Here is a 23,758-nt window from a genome sequence, read left to right as displayed (position 1 = left end):
CATTCAAACATTTGTTTTACTCAATAAAACAAATTAAAAAAATTTTTATAGTGTAATATAAAAACCTAATTATCATTTATTAAATTAAATCTTACAATTTAAATTTTATTTTATTATAGATAAGAATTTCATTTTTTAAATTATAATTAATTGTAAAAACCCAATTCTTTTTTTATGAAAGGTGTATTTTAACATAATAAACCAAAAAATAAAAAAATACTTTAAAACCTCTTAAAAAAAGAGCAATTTTTTAACAAATAAATAGTAACTTATTATATAAAAATTCAAAATTTTTCCTCCTTAAATAGAAATTCTCCTTAAATATGCGTATGTACCCACGGTAATTATTTTTATATTCATAATGTAATGTAATAAAATAAAAATATTATTGTTTTTGATTCAATATTTTTATTTTTAAAAATATAAATTAATTTACTAAAAATTAGACAAAATAGAGAAACAATTTTGATTCTTTTATTGTAGTACTTAATATATTAATATTTTAACTATAAATAACGAATTTATACAAGTTATAAAACTTATTAATTGTTTAAAAATGCATATTAGCATGACTATAGATAGATAGACAATCTTCTTAAAGTTAGTCTTAAAATCTTATTATTGATTATACCCATCACTAATTGCAATATACTCAGTAATTTTTTTAAATTTAGTTTAAATTAAATATTAAAAAGAAAGTAATTTGAAAGTAAATTAATTTCACAAGTTAAAACTTAAGTTATTGTTTTGATTATTATTGCGATTAGTAGAAGACATTTCACCAGGTTAATAAAATGTTATAGTATGATTTAAGCTTTATCTTCCACTATTAAATGCTGGTCCTAAATCTATTCCTTCAGTTTGGACACCTCCTGCATAATCTTTAAATGTACCTTCTGGCTTGGGAAACAAATTTCTTTTTCTTGGAGATGATTTTCCAAAATTAACAGTATAGGGTCTTTTTACTCCTGATTATTTGAAGTATGCTCTTTCTTTCATAGGATAATCTAACCTTACACTAGCATTTAAAACTTCATTGTTCTTCAAATTTGAATATTAATTTTAATTTTCTATTTCATGTTTTGTTATTGGTATATTGTTAACAGGCTTCAAGTTCAATTAAACATTTCCTTTGTTATGATGATCATTAGTTAACAGCCTATCATAATTTACCTTTTAATTATTTAGTAAAATAATTTTAATTTAAAATGCTTATAAATAATTAATATATATGCAACATCTATCTAACTTAATTTTAAATTTAAAATATCTTTTAATTAAAATTGCAAAACTTTTCACTTCAATTTAAAATTTCCTAATTTATTAATTTTTACTTACAAATTAATTCAAGGAATTATTTTATTTTAATTTTTTCAGTTTAATTTCAAATTATTTTATTATATTTATTTGAATTAATTATTTACTTATTCAGTTTTATATTTTATGATCAAATATAAATAATTAATCAATATTTTATTCTCATTTAATCCATATAAGTAGTTATTTTTACTTAATAAAATTAATTATTTTTATTTAACAATATCACTTATTTATTTTTACTTAATTATTTTTATATTTTAATAAAATTCTAATTTCAATTTTGTTTATTCAACAAATAAAATTATTTAAATTAAAATTTCAAATCAAATTTCTTCGAATGTGTTTTTAAAAATAAACTTTAAAATGAAAATTCATTTTTTTTTTTTTAGTTGATTGCAAGTTAAAATTAGGGGGGTATATTAAGCCAAAAAATAGTTTTTAAAAACTTTTGATTTTGCTTAAAGTATTTAAAAAATATTTTGTATTGAGTCAACTAACTGATGCGACCCCTAGTTGAAATATAAAAAATAATAAGCTTACTTTGTGAATATCATAGGAAGGAGCATTATCTTTAGGCTCAAAAACTTTGCGTTAAGTATATGAGGTAAATGGATGTGCTTTTTCTTATTTTACAGAAAGTAACTAAAAATTATTGAATCTTATCTCGTCTTGAGATATTGGTCGTTTTACAGTGCTTGGTCTATTAGTTTATTTGTCTAGTTTGACATGAAAACCTTTTTTGTTAGATTATCCATAAAAAGAATCTTTTGTGTTCATCATTTCTGCATATGCCAATGTTTAGCCATCTGTTACAGCTACTATTTTTGTTTGTTTTGTTTAAGTTATTGCTTTTTCATTTGAGCTTGCTGTTTTTATTTTTCCAAATTGGTTAGAATCTTTTTATATGTTGTTTAAAGTATTCATTGAAGGTGGATTACAGTTATTAGCTTGTTTAGGTTCATATAGAGACCTCCTTTTTTAAATAGATAATCGTTGTAACTACTATTATTGTTAGCCTGCCACTACTTAACTCTCATTATTTTAACTTGGCAAGGCAGCAGATGTAAAATTTTAATTTGTATTTGTTGGTGAAATGCTGCTTCTTTTTACCAGCTAAGACTAATTAGTATATAATTAATTTGAAGGAGAATTAGCCTCGGTAGCTGAGGAGTAATTTTATTAGTTGTATTTATATCTTAAAGCCTTTTAGACATAGTAGGTTTTGGGTTATAAATGAAATTTAGGCACCTTTTCTTCTGCTTCTTTTAAGTTAAACATATTTGGCTGCAGTTTAGATGGCCTCTTTTTCAATTAGGAGCTTTTTGGAACTTCAGAATTAGATAAATTTTAAGAATGCTAATTTAAATGATTGTGTATATCAGTATGACTATTTTAATCTGTAATCATCTTGCTTTCAATTTCTTTTTCTCTTTTGTATTGAAATTCTTGATGATCTTTTTGCTATTCTTATTGAACTCGTGATTCCAGCTCTTAAACGTCTTTCAGCAGTAAATTTTTTTTACAAATAGGAACCATATCGCTGCTTGGTTGCTCTGTTTTTTGAGGTATATTATCGATCATACGCTCATAAGCAGCCTTGGAAATTGAAAAGGCTGGTGCTTTTTCTGATATTAAATCATATTTAGGCTAATATTTTATTTCTGAAAGATTTTCTCTATGGAAAAAATGATAAAATCCAGGTGTTTTGGAACGTTCAACTGACCTAAAAACTGCAGTACCCAATGAAGTTGTCCTTGGTCTATCACATTAAAACCCTTAGCTGCTCATATAAGTTTAATTTAAAATGTTTTTATTGTCTTTTACTCCAACGGATCCACCAAAAGACATATTTAACGTTGTATTTTGGTTTTTTTATGAAGAAAAAAAAGGATTTTTTTTAGCTTATTGGTTAGCAAAAGAAACAGTCTTAGCATTCATTGTAGAACCTGGAACACTTGTTGAATGAAAATTGTTAGATTTCACAGAAGCTGCATGCTTATTTTTTGTATATTATTAATTATCTACCAATTCACCGTTTTCTCTTTGCTTTCTTTACTTCTATTTCTGCTTTTGCATAAAAACATTTGACTCCAAATATTTACCATAGTTAGAGTAAGTCACATCGAAAATAGATATATTAAGCATGTTTTTAACAACTTTGTTTCTTTATTTGCTAATTTATATGCTTCCAACTTTGCCTTATTCCACAGAAAGTGCTATTCAAAATAATTACAAGCAATGTAAAATTTACTTACTAATTATTGTCCTTAATTTTTATTACTAATCTACAAATTAATCAATTTATTAAATTTTACTTGAGATATTTAGATTAATAAACAGCAGTGTATTATGTATTTTCATATATTCATTCACTCACACACTCAAACCACCAATCATAGATTTATAAATGAATAAATACAATCATCCAAATATATGGACATACTATAATTAAAATTTATGTGAATATAATTTAATTTCTTATATTTTAATTCACATCACATTTTATTATTTTTTCAAGAAACCTAATTCTTAAATTTAACCAAGCAACTAATTGATTGGTTTACTTTACAAAAGGTATTTAAGCTATCCTTATTATTAAAAAGAATGGTTGTGATTTTATTTTCAGTTGATATATTTTTTCAAAGTATATTAACATTTATGAAGATAAATAATCATCTATCATATTTATTTAAAATTATTTTATGAAGCAATAAATAATTTAAAATAAAATTCTTTAATTTTTTAAAATAGAATATAATTTAAAAATAATAAAAAACTAGTATTAAGATAAAGATTCATTCATAGATAAATGAAAAAATCAAACAAATAACCACTTTGCTTTTTAGTTTCATTATCTTAAATTAAATGAGTATATAGAACCTTATTATTTTATAGGTCTGTTTTATTATATTTGATAATTACTCCTTATAATAGATGTAAATTAATAGGTTTTCTATTCTTTTTTTAATAATAGATTATATCTACATTTTTTAATTAATTTAAAAACTCTTTAATGATTTAGAAAAATTGTATTACATAATATCCAAAAATTATAAGATTAGCATTATTATATTTGTTGATTTTTGCAAGATTTATTAAGAGATTTTAAATTCTTTCTTGTTTTTTTGTTTATTTATTTGTTTGATTAAAGAACATATCTTTTTGCTGAAGAATAAGCTAATATTTTATTGATTATTATGTATTAATTAGATTTTGATCTTTAATTGAAGAGATTATTTGTAAAATGGAAAGATAATTGATTGATAAATACATCAAGTTAAAGCTAATTAAGTAATGCTTTAAAAAAAAATATTAAATTTTAGAAAAGTAGATAGAAATAATAAAATAATAGAATTACACAAAGGAACTTTAATAATAAATTTTATATTTTTAATATATTAAATAGTTTTTTTAAATTTTTGTTATTAAATTTGTTATTTAATATCAAAATAAAATAATTAATAAATAAATAACCTAATTAGTTTGTTATTTATCTTTATATTTAGTTTTTTAGTTTTTTATTTTTTGATTGATTGATTGGATTTATAGTTGGCAGTAGGAATAGTTAGTATATAGGTTGTTTGTTTTAGATTTTGCTTATCACTAATCACTGATATTATTAATGATATGTTAAATATTATCATTTGTAGCATTAAAAAAGTATCTAATATTTGGAAAGTATTGCTCGATTTAATCGTTTATTATTTGACCATTTTCATAATTTTCTATAAATTTATCTACAGACTTAGAGCTATTGATTTCAAAATACTTGGCTTATTCTCCTAAGGAAAAGTCAAATTTTTAAATCCTGGTTGAGTATTTTGATAATTAATTTATTTCAATTTTAGGTGGAACTTGGTGATTTTCCTTACTATTTTAGCTTGAAATTTATTAATTATTAAGTCCTTGGAATATCATAATAGAATTTATTGAGTTACATCTAATATTTATAAAAGGTTAAACTAAAATCAAGTTATTTTACTTGATTCTTTTCCATATTTTTTTCCCTTTTTTATAGTTCCTAAATTTTAGTTAATCAAAAAAAAACAAATAAATAAATAAATAAATATGATAAATGGAAATTAATTAATTAATTAATTAATTCATTCATTTAAGTCAAAATTATTTTAATAATAAATTAATTAAAAATAACTGAAAATAATAAAAATAAATATGTATGCATAATTTGTTACCATCTAATATAAAGATTTTAGTTTTTAACCTCTAGCAGAGCTAAATTTCTGCTTAAATTATCAAGCTTTAGCTCTTCTAAATGAGTAAAATGTAAGATATCTGGTGAGTTATTTCCGGAATAACGACCTAAAACTTTAGTTTCTCCTTCATTTTGATCAACAGAAATTACAATATTACGGCCTTCTTTTTCAAAATAGAAAATTAATGTATAAGACATTGTTTAAGTTTCAACTGAGTATTATTGATGAGTTACTACTATGTGGATTAAGCATTATTAAATAAAGATCTCGTCTCCAATAACTAACTTTTCACTAAATACTTAATAATATAAATTTTTTTAGAGAGTATTAAATTAGAGATGGAGAAGATTTGATTCTATGCCTTCTTAGTTCTTTAATTTCAACGATTTTAACTTGACTTAACCGAAGAAGTCACATATATTGCTGCTATTGCTTAGATTAAATTTTTGGATGTCTACATTAACACCTATTTATTGTTATGCTACAAAAATTTCGACATTTTTAAGTGTAGCACTTACAAAGCTAAGGGTATCTCTTGTTTGTTAAATTTATTCTAAAATCTACTAATTACTAAATATTTATATATAATTATCAATAGCTATATTTTATTCATCCGTGTTGACAAGTTATGTATTTTAGCTTTCAGATTGTATTGTATTTCGATTTTCTTATTCAATATACTTAATCCCTTTTGTTAAAAAAAATAAGATATGAATTATTGTACTTACTTTTTATATTTCTTTATGTTTGAAGAATTACATTAAAAAATTACATTGTTTATATATTTTGCAATCTTGTGTGTTAAAAGTATCTATATTTTATTAAATTGAGGATGAAGAGAAGGAATTTTGTTTTATTAGAGTTTGATGTTGTTGCCAATTGATATCTAATTGTAACTAAATAGCGAATTTTTCTAGATCTTCTTACCTCCATTACTCATATAAGTAGCAATTGCATTCCATAAGTAATCTCTCCTAGAATTCTAAAATTTCTTCGCATGGTGTAAATTCTAATTAAGACATGATCATAAATAAATAAATAAGTAATCATTATTTTTTCAACAAAACTCAAGTATAAAAAATTTATTAAGAATAAAAAAATATTAAATACATGCTGTAAATTGGTCAAAAAGCGGAGTATTTCTTAGGAATTCTAATGCATTTTAATTATTTATTTCGTTTAAAATATTTTAAACTCCCTTTGAGTTTATTTAGATTGTATTAATCATTTAGTCGCTTATGCCTAATTGCTCAAGGCAAATTCTAAAAGTTTCAAAATCCCACTCCTAACAATAGAACCAAGGAAATTTACTAAGAGTATGTTGATTATTATTTCTCATTTTTAATTTTTGATTTAGCTATCTACCTAAATCTAAAACGCAATTTCCAAAAGAATTTTTACAAGTATGTCTTTCTTGATTTATTTTTCTATCACAAAAGATGTAATTTCTTTCGAAATTTATTATAAAAATATAAAGATAGGTTTACCAAAATGAAAGTAAATTTTTTTACTATTTTAAAATCAAGATAAGTAAATTAATAATGATGTTCCTAATTTAAAAATGGCTAGGGCTTTTTATCTCTTGACACTACCTTTTTCATAGGAATTTATTGCATTTACAGGCATTTTAAAGTGAAATATCTCAAAAAAGTATTTTTTTTAATGATATCTAGTCCAATAATATTTAAAAATGAAAAATAAATTTCTTGCCAAAAAGAAATTTAAAATCACCTAAACAGAGAGAAAGTCTACAAAAATAATCTCCATATATTTTTAACAAAATTCTTTGTATATTCATTTCAATATATTGACAAATCAGAAGATATGCATGCAATTAATCATGTTTTATATATTACTTATAGCTAAAATATAAATATATTCTATTGATTTTTCGTTTAATTTGGATTTTGTTTTCATAATTTTATATTTTATCATGTTATTTCTTAATAATTAATTAATATCCTAATCTTTCTAATTAATATTCATTCTAATTAAGTTAATTATTTTTTTTATTTAAAAAAAAAATATAAATATTTTCTTAATTAATATTTTTAATAAATAATATAAATAATAATGGATTATGATATATAAAGAACAATAAAAAATATTTCTTTTTTTATTTATCAATTATATTAATTTATTATTTTAAAATATTTTAAGATTTTAAAATAAATTTAACATTTTTCTCTTTTTATTTGGTTTTTTAGATATAAAGATATTTTTGGAAAAAATAATAAGAATTAATTAATATCAAGATAAATGAAGTATTTTGATAGACAAATTAATGGCTCTTTTTGATATTTTGGTTTATTTGGAATCTAATAATGCTAAAAAATATAAAATAATAAATACTTGGTTAAGTTAAAGAATAAATGCAAAGAAAACAAATAAATAAATAAACAAATATTTATTTTATGAAGGGTAATTAATTGATAAGAAGGTAAGCAAGAAATTGCTTGGAATGGTATTTAAATGATTAATAAAAAATTATTGGTATCCGTTAGAAGTAAAGAAATAAGAAAGATATTTGAAAATTAAATTTGCAATTAAATTTAACATGTTATATTTTAACATAAAAATGTATTTTTGAATGAAATTGAGAAGAAAAGTACGAAATAGTCAAAAGTAGAATTTCAAATAAAACCTAAAATTAATTAATTATCAGATTCACTAAAATTGATACAGTAAAAAGCTCATTTTATTTATAACTTTTTTAACCTAAATTAATTGAGAAAAAATCTAGAAAATAAATAAGACCACTTTTTAGAGGGTAAATTTAGTTAGCCCTAATAAACTTAAAAGCTATTTATGGATTAATCGACTTTATTTGATAAATATGAAAAAATAAAAATTTGAGAGTGAAGAATTAATTGCATGCTAAGAAATATTTTTTTCAAATTTGATATTTTTAGAATTTAAATTAAAAATAAACATAAATTTTAAGTTGGTTAGGTTAGTTATTATTTTATTTATTTATTTATTTATTTTCTATGTTTTTATTGTATTTGAAAATTCATAAATCTATCCAGAAAAATAGATAACTAGTTACTTCTTTAAAAGTTAAATTTAACTAATGTATGATCTAGCATTCTTTTAATTAATTTTTCATAGTTTTACTTTTTTTTATTCTTACCAAATTTATTTATTTTCTTTCTATTACACAATTGTAAATAATTTCATGCAGTAAATATGATTTTTTTGCAATTAAGAAATATATGCAAATCACTCTAATTCATCGATAATTTGAGGAATCTATTTGTAGTGTTAATTTCATGTTTCTAAAACAAAACTGAGAATTGGTTTCAGATAAAACTAACAATTACTTTACATGATATAAAAAATTTATATCGCTATACTATTTATTTATCACTGTTGAAAAAATAATGCTAAGATATCACTTTGGTTATAGTTTAGCAAATAAATTCACTACATTTATTTTTGTCTTTAGATGCATAATTAATTTTGATTTATTTAAAAGTATTGCTTGCCATTTATTATCTTTCTTTCTTAAATTAAATTTATTTGTTTACCAAAGTGTAACTCACTTATTGTGCATTAAAAAATAAATTAATTGAGTTAACTTTATTTATTTTTAATGTAAACGTGTGTGATGAAAATAACGTGCTGTTTTACATAAAACTTATTATCAGATATTATTAATAGGATACATGCTATTGATAATGTATCTTTTAGAATTTCTTAGATTGTAAAATTTTACATATTTTCTTTCACAAACTTACAGATTTACTAAGTTAAAAGTTAATAAATAATCTAGAAACAAAATTTTATAAATTTTTGTTTTTGTAAATTATGAATAAAAGTGGGTGAGTGAGTGAGTGAGTGAATGAGTGAGTGAAGTCTTTTTCTACTAAATAGAAAGTTAATTATGAAAGAATCAAAAATCATCAAAAATTTAATTCTAAATCTTTACTTATTTCAAAAGTTCAAAGCATTAAATTGTCAAAGTTAATGTCTGAATATTTAAAATTTTAAGAACATAAAGTTTGAGATATTTTACTACTTATTTTGGAATATCTATAAAATGTTAAAATCTTCTGAGTGATTATGATAAATACTTATAGAAAAGCAGCGATCGATAAAAAATATCTTTGAATTTTTATTAATTTAGATGATTGGTTCTTTGATTTATTTAGTAAATATATAAATAATTAATCAATAGATAGATAGATAGATAGGTTGGCTGATTGATTGATTGATCTACTTGCTGTTTGCTAACAAAATCAAATAAGCATCGATTGATTGAAAGTGAAAATATGCAATTAGCTTTTGGAATAAAGATTAATTATTTATATTCCTCTACTTGATTTATAAAGCTTTTTTTTTTTTGATTGTTATGCGGAACTTGATTGTAAAAATTAAATGATTAATTAATTAATATCCAAGGTATTATAAAAAAATCAGCTTTTTAATAAAAAATTCAATTTGATAAAAAGTAAAATCAAGATAAGCAAGCAAGCAATTAATTAATTGATCAACCAGAAAATGCAAGGGAATTGGCCTGCAGCAAGCAATAAACCAGCAGGTAATGAGAAAGTCTTAAAGAAAAGTGAAGGCATCTCGATTAACAATTTTACATTGCTAAAAATGATTGGCGAAGGAGCTTACGCCAAAGTGTATTTAGTCAGGAAACTTGATAATCAAAAAGTGTATGCTTTAAAAATCTTAAAGAAAAAAAAAATATAAGAATTAGGTTAATAGCACCGTGTCATTTTAGAGAAAGATATTCTTGCCAATATAGAATCCCATCCATTTATAATTAAATTACATTATTCCTTCTAGAATGATACCAAGCTCTTCTTCGCACTCGACTTCTGTCCTGGCGGCGAGCTCTTCAGCATTCTTAGCAGAAAGCACAAATTCGATGAGGAGCAGTAATTCATTTCTTTAAAATTTTAAATTTCAATTTCTCCTAGATTAGAAAGTCTCCTTCTCTCTCTCTCTAATATTAATGTTTCAATAAAGGGACTAGCTTGCTTTGAATAAAAATCACCTGAATGACTGCTTTAAATATGGCGTTTACTGCAGTATGGGCTTTAAGGAGCAGGAGAGTGGGAGATTATTTAACTAAAGATATTTGAAAAAAAAAAAAACAATCAATAAATAAATAATTTCAGTGTATTTATTCCCATTCACAAAATAATACTTTTTCAATACTAATTAAATAGATGTAGGTTTTATGCTGCACAAATAGTTCTAGCAATTGAACATTTACATAAACACAATATCATATATCGCGAGTAATTCTTAACATATAATTTACATTATCTTTCATTATTCAGATTTCCATTCCAAAATCCTATCTTATTAAATTATAATTTTGAAATTCACTACTAATTAACACCATACTTACATGAACACAAACAGGCAAGCAAGCAAACAAACAAATAAAAAAACAAACACATACAAAATCTAATTCTTATTTCATTCAAAATTTAATTCGAATTTTTCTAAATTTTATGACAAGCATTTATTTCATTCTAAGCTAAGATCTAAACTAATTTTTCGATTAATTTCTGATAATATTTTCTTCTTGCTACATGCTTTTATTTCTTTAAATCGATTATAAATTCATATATAAAATGAATCTGTTTTATTCTTTTTAATTAATTTACACGATTGAGTTGGAATTTTAATTTACATGCAAAAAAAGCAAAGCAATCATTCATTCATTCATTATTTTTCTGAATATTCTGATTTACATATATTCAAATACTTAAATAAGATATCTATTTAAACTTAAAATAGCCTTAAGCCTGAAAATGTTATTCTTGATAAAGAAGGATATATTAGAATTTCTGATTTCGGTCTATCCAAGGACAATATAGAAGATTAAACAGCTTTCTCAGTTTGCGGAACTCCTGAGTATTTGGCACCCGAAATTTTAAATAACTCAGGCCATGGAAAGCCTGTCGATTGGTGGGCATTAGGTAATAATTACCTTTATTTCTTTAGTGTCTGTTTCATCTATTTATTTCGATGAAAAATCAGCTTTGAGCTGCATTAATAATCTCTTTTGATTTGATTTTTTTTTGGTTCGTTTGATATGAAATATTAAATTTACAAATTGGCTTAACTTCTAAAAAGAGCACAGCAGGAATTTACGAATAAATTTTAATTTTCACAGTAAAAATTCGAAAAAGAAATAAATAAATCAGCTTTACCAAATTGTTTTGCTATTTCCAAAATATTTCATGCTTTTAGCTGCAATCTATAGACATTTATATAAGAATAAGCTTAACTTATTCCAATCCTGAATTTCAAAGAAATTTCATTTATTTAATTGCTTTTTTCTGGTACTTTTTCTTCTAGTAGATGAAATATCTATTTATCTATCTTCTATTTCCTTCAAATTGCTCACAGTTCACAACTCCTCAGAAACAATAAAAAACATGAAAATTCTTTTTGCAAGCTCTGGCTCTCAAACTTTCACCTAAAAATATTTATAATCGTTTCAGTATGATTGAGTTCTAGTGATAATTTTAATATTTCATCATTAAATTTTAAGATTAGAGCACTCCTTACAGTTTAAAAAACAAACAAACAAATGAATTTCATTCAAGAAAAGAAATAGACAATAAAATATAAATAAATAAATTAAAATATCACAAAAATTAAAATAGATTATTTGCTCATAATTGAATTTTTAAGAAATAGCCTCTATCATTGATAATAATAAATTTGGCATATATTTTTTATTCTATGAAAGCTTTTGTTTCCTGTAGATAGATATTAGAAATGTAATTAATGATGGACCTAAATTATGAATACACTAATTTACTCAAGCAAATATACATTTTTGATCGAGTAAAAATATTGGAATAGTAAATTAAATTAATTATTAAGACATGTGTCATAAAATAAATTAATTTAAATCACAAAATTCAAATAGTTTGTGTATCTTTATTCTGATTAAATCACAAACCTAAAAGAATTTATAAGTTAATTAGTTAATTATCTAACTGATGGATTAGAGAAAGATATTTTTATCAAGCAAACCAAATCAAATCAAATCAAATAAAAAATATTCTTTGACTTTTTCTTTCTTTTTTTACCATATTAATAAATTGCATATAACTTTTTATTTCTAAAAAGGCAATCTGATTTATGAAATGCTTACAGGATTACCTCCTTTTTATGTGGAGAATAACCGTGAAGAGTTGTTTAAGAAAATTAAATATACAGAAATCACTATCCCAAGCTATTTTAGTAAAGCTTGCAAAGATCTCCTCACTCGCCTCTTCTTAAAAAATCCTTATCAAAGACTAGGCTCTAATGGAGCAGAGGAAATAAAAGACCATCCATGGTTTACTGATGTAGATTGGGATAAAATGCTATAAAAAAAATATAATGCACCATTCGTCCCAAAACTTAAAAACGAAATTGATGTGAGCAATTTTGATGATGTAATTAACCAAATATTTATTTTCATACATACATTCATTGATTGGTTCATTTTTTACTTTTCAAATAATTAAAAACAAACACAATATTTTTATTGATATTAAAATAAATGATCTTATTAAATTAAATCTCTATTAATAATAGTATTTTGTACACCAGCCTTTGAACGAGTCTTACTAGGACAATTAAATTTACCATGAATTTTCAAGTAAATGATTTTGTAAATTTAACCATGTTAGCAGCAATTAATTAAGATAGATAAAGCAAAATTTAATAAATTAATCATTTTTATTGGATTAGATTAATTTTCAATAAGTTTTTCGATTTGAATAAAATAAATATAAGCAATCAAAATAAATGAAAATAAAAATGATTAATTAATATAATTGCTTGCTTACTGGGTTAAAAGTTTTTTTATATTAAATTTTAATCTAAAAAATAGATTTCTCGTTTGTGAATAGCTTAAAAGAATAAAATTAAAATAAAATGGATCTTGAGTGAGGATAAAGTAATTTATCGAATAATTATTGTAAAGAAAACAAAAATAACAACAAACTATTTCTTTCACATATTAAATTCATTCATCCATAATAGTATATAAATTATTGAGTATCAAAAAGTGCTCTCAAATAAACATAACTAATTAACTGACTAAAATGACTACAATATTTACTTTTTTTATAAAGACCACTCTTTTGATTAGGAAACAAACAAGCAAACACTTTAACTTTTAAATAATAATAATTTTAGCTATATTGAAGCAGCAACTGAAAATTGTAATTAAGGTACAAAGCTTTTATATTAGTTTAAATTTAAAAAAAAAAAATAATAATAATAATTATAAATAAAACAGACTCTAAAATTAAATATATTGAAATATCAGCAAAATAATTTTGATGCTGTTATTTCAAATTGACATATTTAAGTTGTAATTTAGTATTGTATTTTCTAAAAAATTAATTAATTGAATTATGCAAAAAATGTTTCTCTTTGATCAAACTCTCCTATACAATCAACTAACTGGAATAATAAGATTAAAATCATATTTCATCAATGAAAATAATTAATTTAATTACTTAAAATAATAATAATAATAATAAATTAAATAAATAAATAAATAATGACAACCAAATAAAGAATAAAATGAAACCGATGATTGATTAAACTTCTTTCTTTCCTACTAATCGAATGAATGAATGATTGAATGAATGAAGTATATAAATCATATAAATAATTTAAAAATTTTTATAAAATATTTCAATGTTTATATTGTTTCTACAATGAATTAATATATTAAATTAGTAAAATTTTGTAGTCATATATTCTTGTATCTCAATATTATCTATTTATCTTCTCTTTACAATTCTCTTATTTTTTTCGTTTACTTTTTTTAAATCTTATGAATTAAATCTATAAAAACAATTTTAAATGATGATAAATGAAAATAACTTTAAATAAATTTAATTAGGTAGGTAAGCAAGCACATTTAAAATATTTGATTACTTTAAGCACCTTCTTTCTAAAAATTATCGGTTTACATCCTTGATTTTTGAACTTATTATTTTGTTTTTTAAGGGGAAAGGTTACTTTTTTCTATAAAAATATAATAATTTATTTTAATATATAAAATGAATTTATAAAAAACAAAATAAAATCTAAATAAAATTATTTTTAAACATCTTAAAAAACAGAAATTAAATTATATTGGGTATTCATTCAACAAATAATAATTAGGTGTTATTTTATTAAAAAATTAGATATAATTAATTTAATAAAGATAAAAAATTGGAGTATTTTAGGCTAACTAACTTTCTGTCTAATGCAATTTTATTTAAAATATAAAAAAACATATGAGAAATAAATAAATAATTACGATAGATAAATGGTATTATGAAAATAATCAAACTCATTTGTAATTAGATGATAATATTTATATAAACATGGATAGATAGATAGATAAATTTAAATTAAGTATTTTCAGAATAATTGCTATTAGACAGGTTTTATTATCTTAATCAAGTTTCCTTGGCTAAAATATGCTTCATATGCTTGTTGTTTACTAAATTTAAAATATTATGCCTTTTCATCATGCTTTAAATCTTGCACCCACATTCCATGATATTCATCACCATTGAAGTAAAACATATCAGCAAAGCCATTCTTTAATCCTTAAATAAAATCACCTTTATACAAACCAACTTTTGAATCATAGTAATGACCAAATCCGTGGAAGACACCATTTAACCAATTTCCTGCGTAATAAGAGCCATCTTAAAATCTATTTTAAAATAGAGATTGATTGAGTTAATGAAAATTGCTAATCTTGTAATAGGTTACTTGTAAATTGCTTAGCCTTAAATAGGATTCGAGAGTTATTGCTCAAATGAATAGATTGGCAATCCCTCTTTAATGAATCCTTCTAATTCTTGCATAGCTTAATAGTGAATATCTTTGGGCTTTTATTCTTTCTTTGTGCGTTTAACTACTTCTTCTTTTACTGGTTAATTTTCATACCTATTAATTGAATATCATGAATTAACTAACTCAAACTAATAAATTAATAAATTTATTTTCTTACAAAACTTCTTCTTTGATTTTACTTACAAAATAATCATTCAAGTTTACTTGACTTATCTTTAATTTATTTATAGTTAAATAACGTAAATAAAAATAGCTTTTTTTTCAAATAAAAATATTTATTTATTTATTACATTCACATTGTCACCAGTTTATAGCACATCTTAAAAGAATTCAACGTTTAAAACGACGCCTTAATTATCTTTTCTTTATCCTTTTCCATGCTTTCTATCTTGATCGAAAGGGATTTCATACCAGGCATCTTCAGCTGCTGAGTAGAATTTTGCATTTTCTGATTGTCTTACACCATAATAGAAATTTCCTTCATAGAGATCACCATTAATATAATAATATCTACCAAATCCTTGGATTTTATCGTTCTAGAATTTTCCGTTATAGAAATCACCATTTTGTTTTAAGAGGTAGCCATCACCATGCATATAGTTTCTCCAGAAATAGCCCATATATATATCTCCGTTAAACATTTCCATTTGGCCAATACCTTCTAAAACATTTTCGCCTTTAATTTACTTAACTTGTCCTTTGTAGACTCCTCTATTTCTCTTTAAAGTAATTATATTTTACAACTACTCAGGAGAGGCAGGACTAAAGTATCTTTTTTATTCTTATTGTAACAAACTTTATCCAATTTCTCTTGAAGTCATCTGCTTAAAATCTTTTCCTAAATTATCATTGAACTAATTAGCTTTCTTACTATTTTCGTTGCCGTTTGTGAATGAAGATTCTAAGTCTTTTTCTTTTCCAATAAACGAATCATACAATTTGTTGCTAGCTTTTTTCTAAGATAATCTTTAATGTTCTTCAATTCTACTGCTAATTGAATATAAATTATCACTGCGTGGAGGATTTTAGTTTTGTTATATGCCACTAAGGAATATGTTGTTAGAAACTTAGTTATTTTAGCTAAATTATTGAGCTTATTATTGTTGCAATTGATTGGGTTTTTGAATCTTTGACTAATTATCCTAAACGTAAGCTTTGTAATTGCTTTGTTGAATACCGTTATTGCTTTAGTAAGTATCATTATAGACATTGCTTTTTGCTATATTGTTTTGTTATTGAATTTGAGAGGAAGGCTAAGGAGTAAAATACTAGTTTGATTAATTTATTGCATCATGATTACTTAAATTGTGATTACTATGTGTCACTGCACTTTTAGTTTAGTGGTTGATTTGAACTACTGATGGTCTAAATTCTTAGCTTCCATAGTGCTTCTAATTAAATTCCTAAAGAATATCGCTACTTGTTTTTATGTGGTTTGATTGAGTTGCAGGATTTAACATTATTGATAGCTAAATTTTTATTAATATATAAATATTTTTTTTTTAATGAGTGATTTGCTAAATAAAAATCTTATTCAAATGATATAAATTAATCAATGAATGAATGATTTAATTAATTAATAATGTTTGCCAAATTTTGTGATAAATATTTCTTCTTTTTTCTCTTTTTTTAATTTTTATTATTAGTAATAGATAGATACATATATAAATAGATTCACTTTCTTATTCAAAGCAAAAAAATAAGGTTATTCTTCCCATTAGTTATCAATAAACTTGTGATTTATATCTTCTCCTGTTCAAAATTTGAAATTAATCAATTAATAGTTTCTCTGTTTGTTTGTTTGGTTTATTTGATCAAATTACATAATTAATTGCTTTAACCAAGATTTGCATATCTGCTATTAGCTAGCTTTTAGTCCTTTTATCAATAAATAAAATTATATAAAATTTATTTTTGTGCTTAACCTTTAAATGAGCATTCCACCTAATTTATTATTCTTGTAAGTTGATCAAAAGTTAAAAATTCACTTAATTCATACTAAGTCTTCCAAAACTTAGTCGTGGAGTTTCTTCATTTTAATTTATTTGATAAGCAATCTAATATTTCATCTCATAATTAATAAATAGTTTATAAATGCTTATAATCAATAATATAAACTCAACTTAATATTTAAATTTTGGTTAAAATTTTTTATTAAAAGTATTTTGAAAATAAATAAAAGAAGACTTTTCAACAAAAATAGCTTAAAAAAGATAAGAAAAAAAGAAGGTGAAAAAATAATTATGGAAGGGGAGGGAAAAAATATTTTATCTCTAGGATAGCATAACATAGAGTTATATAACTTTTTATTAGCTCAAAATAAAAATTAAGAGAAATCAGCAATTTCTTTAAATTATGAAGAGGAATAAAATATATTATTGAATTGTGATAAAACTATTTCAAGGAAATTAAAAAGCAAGATTTTTAGAGATATGAGATAAAATAGGTTATTTTAAACTACTATATGTTCAGTTTATAATTAAAAAGAAAACTAAAGTGTGATTATCTCTTATTAGACTTAAGAAAAAAAAGAGTTTTTTAAATGTCTTTCTACTCACTCAAATTAATAAACAATATCACAAAAATAAGACAACTCTTAATAAACTTAGTTAATTAAGGATATTCTTTTAGATTAAAATTCTTCGAGCTAATTTAGTAAATCGAAGAAGAAGCAACCTTAACAACTTTAGTATTAAGTAAAAAATAATATTGGTAATTAGCAAATTTCATCTCTATAGTCTAATGTTAATGAAGATGTCTCTGTTAAATAAGATTTACACTAGCAGGAAAAAGATTGCTTTGAAGATTACAGAAATTCTTGCTAATAAAGCAATAAAATTAAAAAAGAGTAAGTTAATTAATATATTTGTTAGTAATAAATGGAATAGCAGTAAATTTGTTTTGGTAAAAGCATTTATGCTTCTTAGATTCAAAGAATATTAAAAGAGATTGAGGAATATAATTTCTAAGAGTATGAATAATATGATGAACAATCTGAATTCAGGATTATTTAAAAAATATGGAACTTAGACACTTTCAATAGCATGAATTGCAATCAAACTCACAGCGATGTTTTTAAAAGTAAAAAAATGAAGATTATTAATAAATTAATGGAAAAATAACTCTTTTTATGCAAAATAATTACTTCTTGTGAAAAAGAAGATCTAATTCTTGGATTTTAAGTGGAAGAATAGGAAGACTACATTTTTAAAATAACTTATATTTCAAATTAATCAGAAACAGAATAGTTAATTTTGATAATAGACACTCTTGGATTAAATTATGAATTTATTGAACTTGATGAAGAAAATATTTCGATTCTAATTTTACAGAAAAATGATTTTCTTACAATATAAAACTAGTTAAACTTACTCATATATTTCTAATGTAAAATATTTTAAATAGGAAATTATTGTGAAATAAATACACATAATTGCTTTTACTGTAATAATTGTTTAGATAATAAAATTTGTAATTACTATTGCTGTTTTAAAAATATTAAATCTCGTATTTTGCCATTTTTTTAAAAAAGAAATTTCAATTACTGTGAATACAGCGACAAAAACATAGATGGAATAATTTTCTAATTGAACTCATAAGAATTTGTAGTTGAATATGTAAATTATGTCCAAAAAATGGTTTTCTGCTTTTTAAAATAAGATTTATTAAGTGAAGAAAATATTTCCTCATCAGAAAAAACAAAATTTTATGAATAAATCTCTGAATAACAAGATTGCTTTTCTTCAAAAGAAAATAACATTTAATTATTAAAGAAACTTTAATTTGTTAATGAGTACTAATTTACAGATTACCAAGTACAAAATAAATTTGATTTAAATCTAGACTATAAATAAAATAACTAAAAATGTAAAAGGGAATGGAATATCGATACATTTAATTCTAAAAGTGAAAATCAAGCTAGTAAAACCTTTTAAAGTTGGAAAAATGAAATAATTAAAGTACTAAAAAATAAAAATTACTAATTATGTTTATGTTTTATTACAAGTTTATAAGAAGATATCTTCATTGGATATTAATAAAATAAAGGTGAATAATACTCAGACTATATATTTGTAATTAAATATTACTCTGCAGCTAAAGAAATATAAAAATACCTTTTAATCTAGAAGTTTAATGAAGAAATTAATTATTTTATTTTAAATAACTGTGTCCACATTTTCATATTACAAAAAGCAGTTTTTCTATCAATTTACTAAGACAGCTTTGAAAGTTTAAGTGAGATTAAAAATGATTGGACGAAAGAATATTTTGAATAAATTAATAAAAATAAAGTCATCAACTTAGAAAAATGCAATAAATGCGAAGCCTGCAAATATAATTAAGAGTGCTTTGAATATCTCAGTTTTAGAAAATTTTAACAATAAAAAGAATTCATTTTTGAAAGTTTAAAAAATAAAAATTACTATTTATGTGAATATTTAAATTCAGGAGGCGAAGGAATCATATTTCAAGGATATAAATTTATTATAAAAGAAAAATAAGATGTAGTGTTTAAGATTTTATTCAACTGTGATAAAAAGGAGCTTGAACATGAAATCAAAATCATGAAACTTTTTGAGTAATATATTTGTGTTGTTAAATATATCGATTTTATCAAAATTAATGAGGAAGTTGATGTTTTGGTTTTAGAAAAATGCTAATTTAGTTTGAAAGATGAGCTAGATTTAATATAAAAGACAAAATAATTCCCTTTGAATAAGCTTCTATAAGTGATTTTTAACTTGCTCGATGGGTTAACATAGCTTAGAATTTATAATATTTTACATCTTGACATCAAGCCTTAAAATATTCTTCTCACTAAATCAAATAACTATGTTTACACTGATTTTGGTATATCTTCTATTAAAAGAGAAAATCAATAAATTTACATTAAAGGATTGACTAAGTATTATGCTTCTCCAGAATAAATTGAAGAAGATTCTAATATTGATTTTTAAAGCGATATTTTTTCTTTGGGAAAAACTTTTGAAATTATTTTAAATATTTTTGAAAAGATTTAAAAGTCAAATTACAAAGAAATTATTGGTAAATTTAATATGATCATTTAGTAAAATATGATTTAAAATGACTCAAAACAAAGATCTAAATGTCTCGAATTATCTTAATATTTTTTTCAACAAGCACTAAAGGAAAAGGCATGTCATTCATTCTTAATTCAATATATGGATTAAATCAAACTAATTTTAAAGCTGTAGCCTTATGACAATAACAAAGAGATTCCTTACTTCTTATAAATATCCCTTTATTACAATTAAAGCTTGCTATCACTTCAGTAATTATTTGTTAAAGAAGACACTCATAATTAAATATCTATTGAAAAAAAATAAGAAGAAATAGCGGCAACTCTGAATAATGTTGCATTATGTTTTGCAAATTTAGGTGATAGTAAAAAGGGCTTAGAATGTTTTTTGAAATCTCTCTAAATCAAATAATAAATTTTCAAATAGATTCACCACCCATTAATAGCTTTATCACTCAACAACCTTGGCTCCTGCTATAAAAATCTTGGTGATTACTAAATGAGTTTATAATACTATTTAGAGTCTCTTTAAATGATAAAAAATATATTCAAAAAAAATCACCCATAAATTGCTATAGCTCTTGATTCCATTGGAAGTTGTTTTATTTATCTTGGAGATTACGAAAAAGCATTAGAGTATACTTAAGAATCTATTGAAATGAGAAAATAGATATATTAAAAAACTCATCCAGATATTGCTTTATCTCTCAACAACGTGGGTAGTTGCTATTTTCATCTTGGAGATTTCAAAAAGAGCTTATAATACTTTTTGCAGTCTCTCTAAATGAGATAATAAATTTTCAAAGAAGTACACCCACAAATAGCAGAATCTCTTGATAATGTTGGAGCTAGTCTTCAAAAACTTGGTGATCATTAAAAAGCATTAGAATATTAATTAGAATCTCTTAAAATGTATAAATAAATATTCAAAGAAAGTCATCCTAATATTGCATTTTCTCTGAGTAACGTAGGTCTTTGCTATCTTAGCTTTGGTGATTATAAAAAGAGTTTAGAATATTTACTAGAATCTCTTTAAATGAGGAAATAAATATTCCGAGAAAACCATCCTGATATTGCTGTCTCTCTCAATGGAGTCGGGATATGCTATAAAAATCTTGGTTATATTTAAAAAGCTCTATAATATTTTATGGAGTCTCTTAAAATAGCAAAATAAGTTTTCAACAAAAACCATCCATTAATTGCAACATACCTTAATAATGTTGGCAGTTGTTATAAAAACCTTGGCGATAGAAACAAAGCCTTATAATATTAGCTAGAATCTCTTTAAATGAGAAAATTATTATACAAAGAAGATCACCCTGACATTAGTGAATCTCTGAATAATGTAGGTAGTTGCTATTTAAGCCTCGGAGATAGCAAAAAGGCTTTAGAATATGTGCTATAATCTCACTAAATTGATAAATAAATTTACACCCAAAATCACCCAAAAATAGCAGCATCACTGGAAAATGTTGGCAGTTGCTACATACACATTGGTGACAGTGAAAAGGCACTAGAGTATTAGCTATAATCTCTTAAAATGAGACAACTAATATATAAAGAGAGTCATCCTGATATTGCTTAATCGCTTTTTAATATAGGAATATGCTATTTAAACCTCAAAGATTAAAAAAAAGCTATGAAATATTAGTTAGAGTCTCTTTAAATGAGAAAATAAATATTCAAAGAAAATCACCCTTCGGTGGCTACATCCCTTGACATTATTGGTAAATGCTTAATGAACCTTGGTAATTACAAAGAAGCCTTAGAATATTATTAGCAATCTCTTTAAATGTACAAATAAATATACAAAGACACTCCAATTTCTCTTGCTGTTGCAATGTCTTTAAATAATGTGGGTAGTTGCTATCAAAATCTTCTAGATTACTAAAAGGCATTAGATTATTTTGTAGAATCTCTAAAAATGTTCAAATAAATATACAAAGATAATCACCCACATGTTGCTATATCTCTCAACAATGTTGGTTAGTGCTATGAAAATCTTGGAGACAATAAAAAAGCTTTAGATTACATGCTAGAATGCCTTTAAATATAAAAATAAATATATAAAAATAATAATCATCCATCAATTTTTAAATCTCTACAAAAAATTTGCTAATACTATTAAATATTAGGTGATGCTAAATTATACGAAAAATATCAATAAGAAATAACTTAAATGACTGAATGAACGAATAAAAAAACGAACAAATAAAAATTGTAAAAAATTAAAATTGTATATCTCAAAAAGGAAAATTAATTAATTTCTCAATTAGATAACATAAAATTATTCTTATCTACCAATCAATAAAAATATTTTCAAGTTTTAGAACATTTTTTAGATAGACGACTTTTATCTAAATAATTAATAGATTTTTAAACTGGCATCTTTTTAAATTTAATAATTTTAAAAAGTTAATTTTTGAATTAACCAAATAATATATTTATTTATTTGTTTAATTGTTTGTTTAGAATGTATTTTTTTTTTAATTCAGATGCTTTAAGTATTTTAATAGATTAAATTACACTTCTAATCTTAAGCTAATTTAATCTATAATATATCTTGTTCATTAATCACAATCAATAATATTTTAATAAAAAAGTGTAAAATAAATAAATTTAGGAAGTAAAGTATGTAATTAAAAATATTTATAAATTCAAGATTGATATTTGTAAAAGCCTTAATTTTGAAATAAGTAATGCTACTATTTCTATAAAATTAAATCTTTAATAACTTCTTTATAAATAATTAATTTCAATTAATAATAATCAGTGTCTTAATTAGGGGGGGGGGGGGAGGGGGGTTTCGGCTCTATCGGCTTTAAAATTTAAGAAAGCCGATTAAATCTTATTTTTTAAGGCTCCAGCCGAAAAAAAAAAAAATTAGTACACTGATAATTATGCTCAAATAAATATCTTAAATATTAATAAATAAAATTAGAAGTAAACTTTTTAAGCAATTGAAAGCAGAGTAAATAAAATCAACAAAAATTGTGTTAATTTTCAAAAAAATATCTTTGATTACATTTTAAATAATATTCGTTATCAGAAATATCACAAATACCATGATTAGCATTAAGTACTCATTTTAGTTCTATGATAGAAAAAATTATGCACACACAATTAATTAACTTAGTTATTTAATTTTTAATATTTTTCTATTTACATTAGTTGGTTTATTAAAATATTAAAAGAATGTAAGATAAATTAAAGAAATTCTATCAAACTTTCAAATATGCATATAAAATAAAAAATAAAGAGTTTGAACTATAAAATAAGAAACAATTAATTGGATTTATTTATTGGTGACTAAAAAACCTTGTAATTAAATATAATTATT

The 23,758-nt window shown here is 22.7% G+C and overlaps 5 protein-coding genes across 5 annotated transcripts; 2 read left to right on the top strand and 3 right to left on the bottom strand. All coding sequences in view use genetic code 6, as the record gives it.

Moving 5' to 3' along the window:
* Positions 1–720: 720 nt before the first annotated feature.
* On the bottom strand, positions 721–3,465 carry TTHERM_00431260 (hypothetical protein; the record flags this gene model as incomplete). Its single annotated transcript, XM_001011351.2, has 2 exons — positions 721–1,173; positions 1,861–3,465. 2 exons carry the CDS (start codon positions 3,463–3,465, stop codon positions 721–723), a joined length of 2,058 nt encoding a protein of 685 aa, XP_001011351.2.
* A 1,455-nt stretch (positions 3,466–4,920) lies between these two features.
* Positions 4,921–6,873, bottom strand: TTHERM_00431270 (hypothetical protein; the record flags this gene model as incomplete). Its single annotated transcript, XM_001011352.2, has 4 exons — positions 4,921–5,341; positions 5,514–6,222; positions 6,307–6,543; positions 6,645–6,873. The coding sequence occupies 4 exons, from the start codon at positions 6,871–6,873 to the stop codon at positions 4,921–4,923; spliced, it is 1,596 nt and encodes a 531-aa protein (XP_001011352.2).
* A 3,164-nt stretch (positions 6,874–10,037) lies between these two features.
* TTHERM_00431300 (Serine/Threonine kinase domain protein) lies at positions 10,038–13,457 on the top strand (the record flags this gene model as incomplete). The annotated part of the gene is made up of 6 exons (XM_001011355.3): positions 10,038–10,426; positions 10,721–10,792; positions 11,301–11,482; positions 12,648–12,958; positions 13,101–13,164; positions 13,399–13,457. 6 exons carry the CDS (start codon positions 10,038–10,040, stop codon positions 13,455–13,457), a joined length of 1,077 nt encoding a protein of 358 aa, XP_001011355.2.
* Positions 13,458–14,933: 1,476 nt separating this feature from the next.
* Positions 14,934–17,020, bottom strand: TTHERM_00431310 (MORN motif protein; the record flags this gene model as incomplete). Its single annotated transcript, XM_001011356.2, has 4 exons — positions 15,668–17,020; positions 15,535–15,590; positions 15,294–15,470; positions 14,934–15,234 (listed from the first exon to the last, which is right to left on the bottom strand). Exons 1-4 carry the CDS (start codon positions 16,835–16,837, stop codon positions 14,934–14,936), a joined length of 1,704 nt encoding a protein of 567 aa, XP_001011356.2. The 5' UTR covers positions 16,838–17,020.
* A 600-nt stretch (positions 17,021–17,620) lies between these two features.
* Positions 17,621–22,609, top strand: TTHERM_00431320 (tetratricopeptide repeat protein; the record flags this gene model as incomplete). Its single annotated transcript, XM_001011357.1, has 1 exon — positions 17,621–22,609. The coding sequence occupies one exon, from the start codon at positions 17,621–17,623 to the stop codon at positions 22,607–22,609; it is 4,989 nt and encodes a 1,662-aa protein (XP_001011357.1).
* Between the last annotated feature and the right edge of the window lie 1,149 nt (positions 22,610–23,758).

The sequence above is a fragment of the Tetrahymena thermophila genome (assembly GCF_000189635.1).
Source record: "Tetrahymena thermophila SB210 genomic scaffold scf_8254470, whole genome shotgun sequence".
NCBI lineage: Eukaryota > Ciliophora > Oligohymenophorea > Hymenostomatida > Tetrahymenidae > Tetrahymena > Tetrahymena thermophila.
This window is presented reverse-complemented; position numbering and strand designations above follow the sequence as displayed.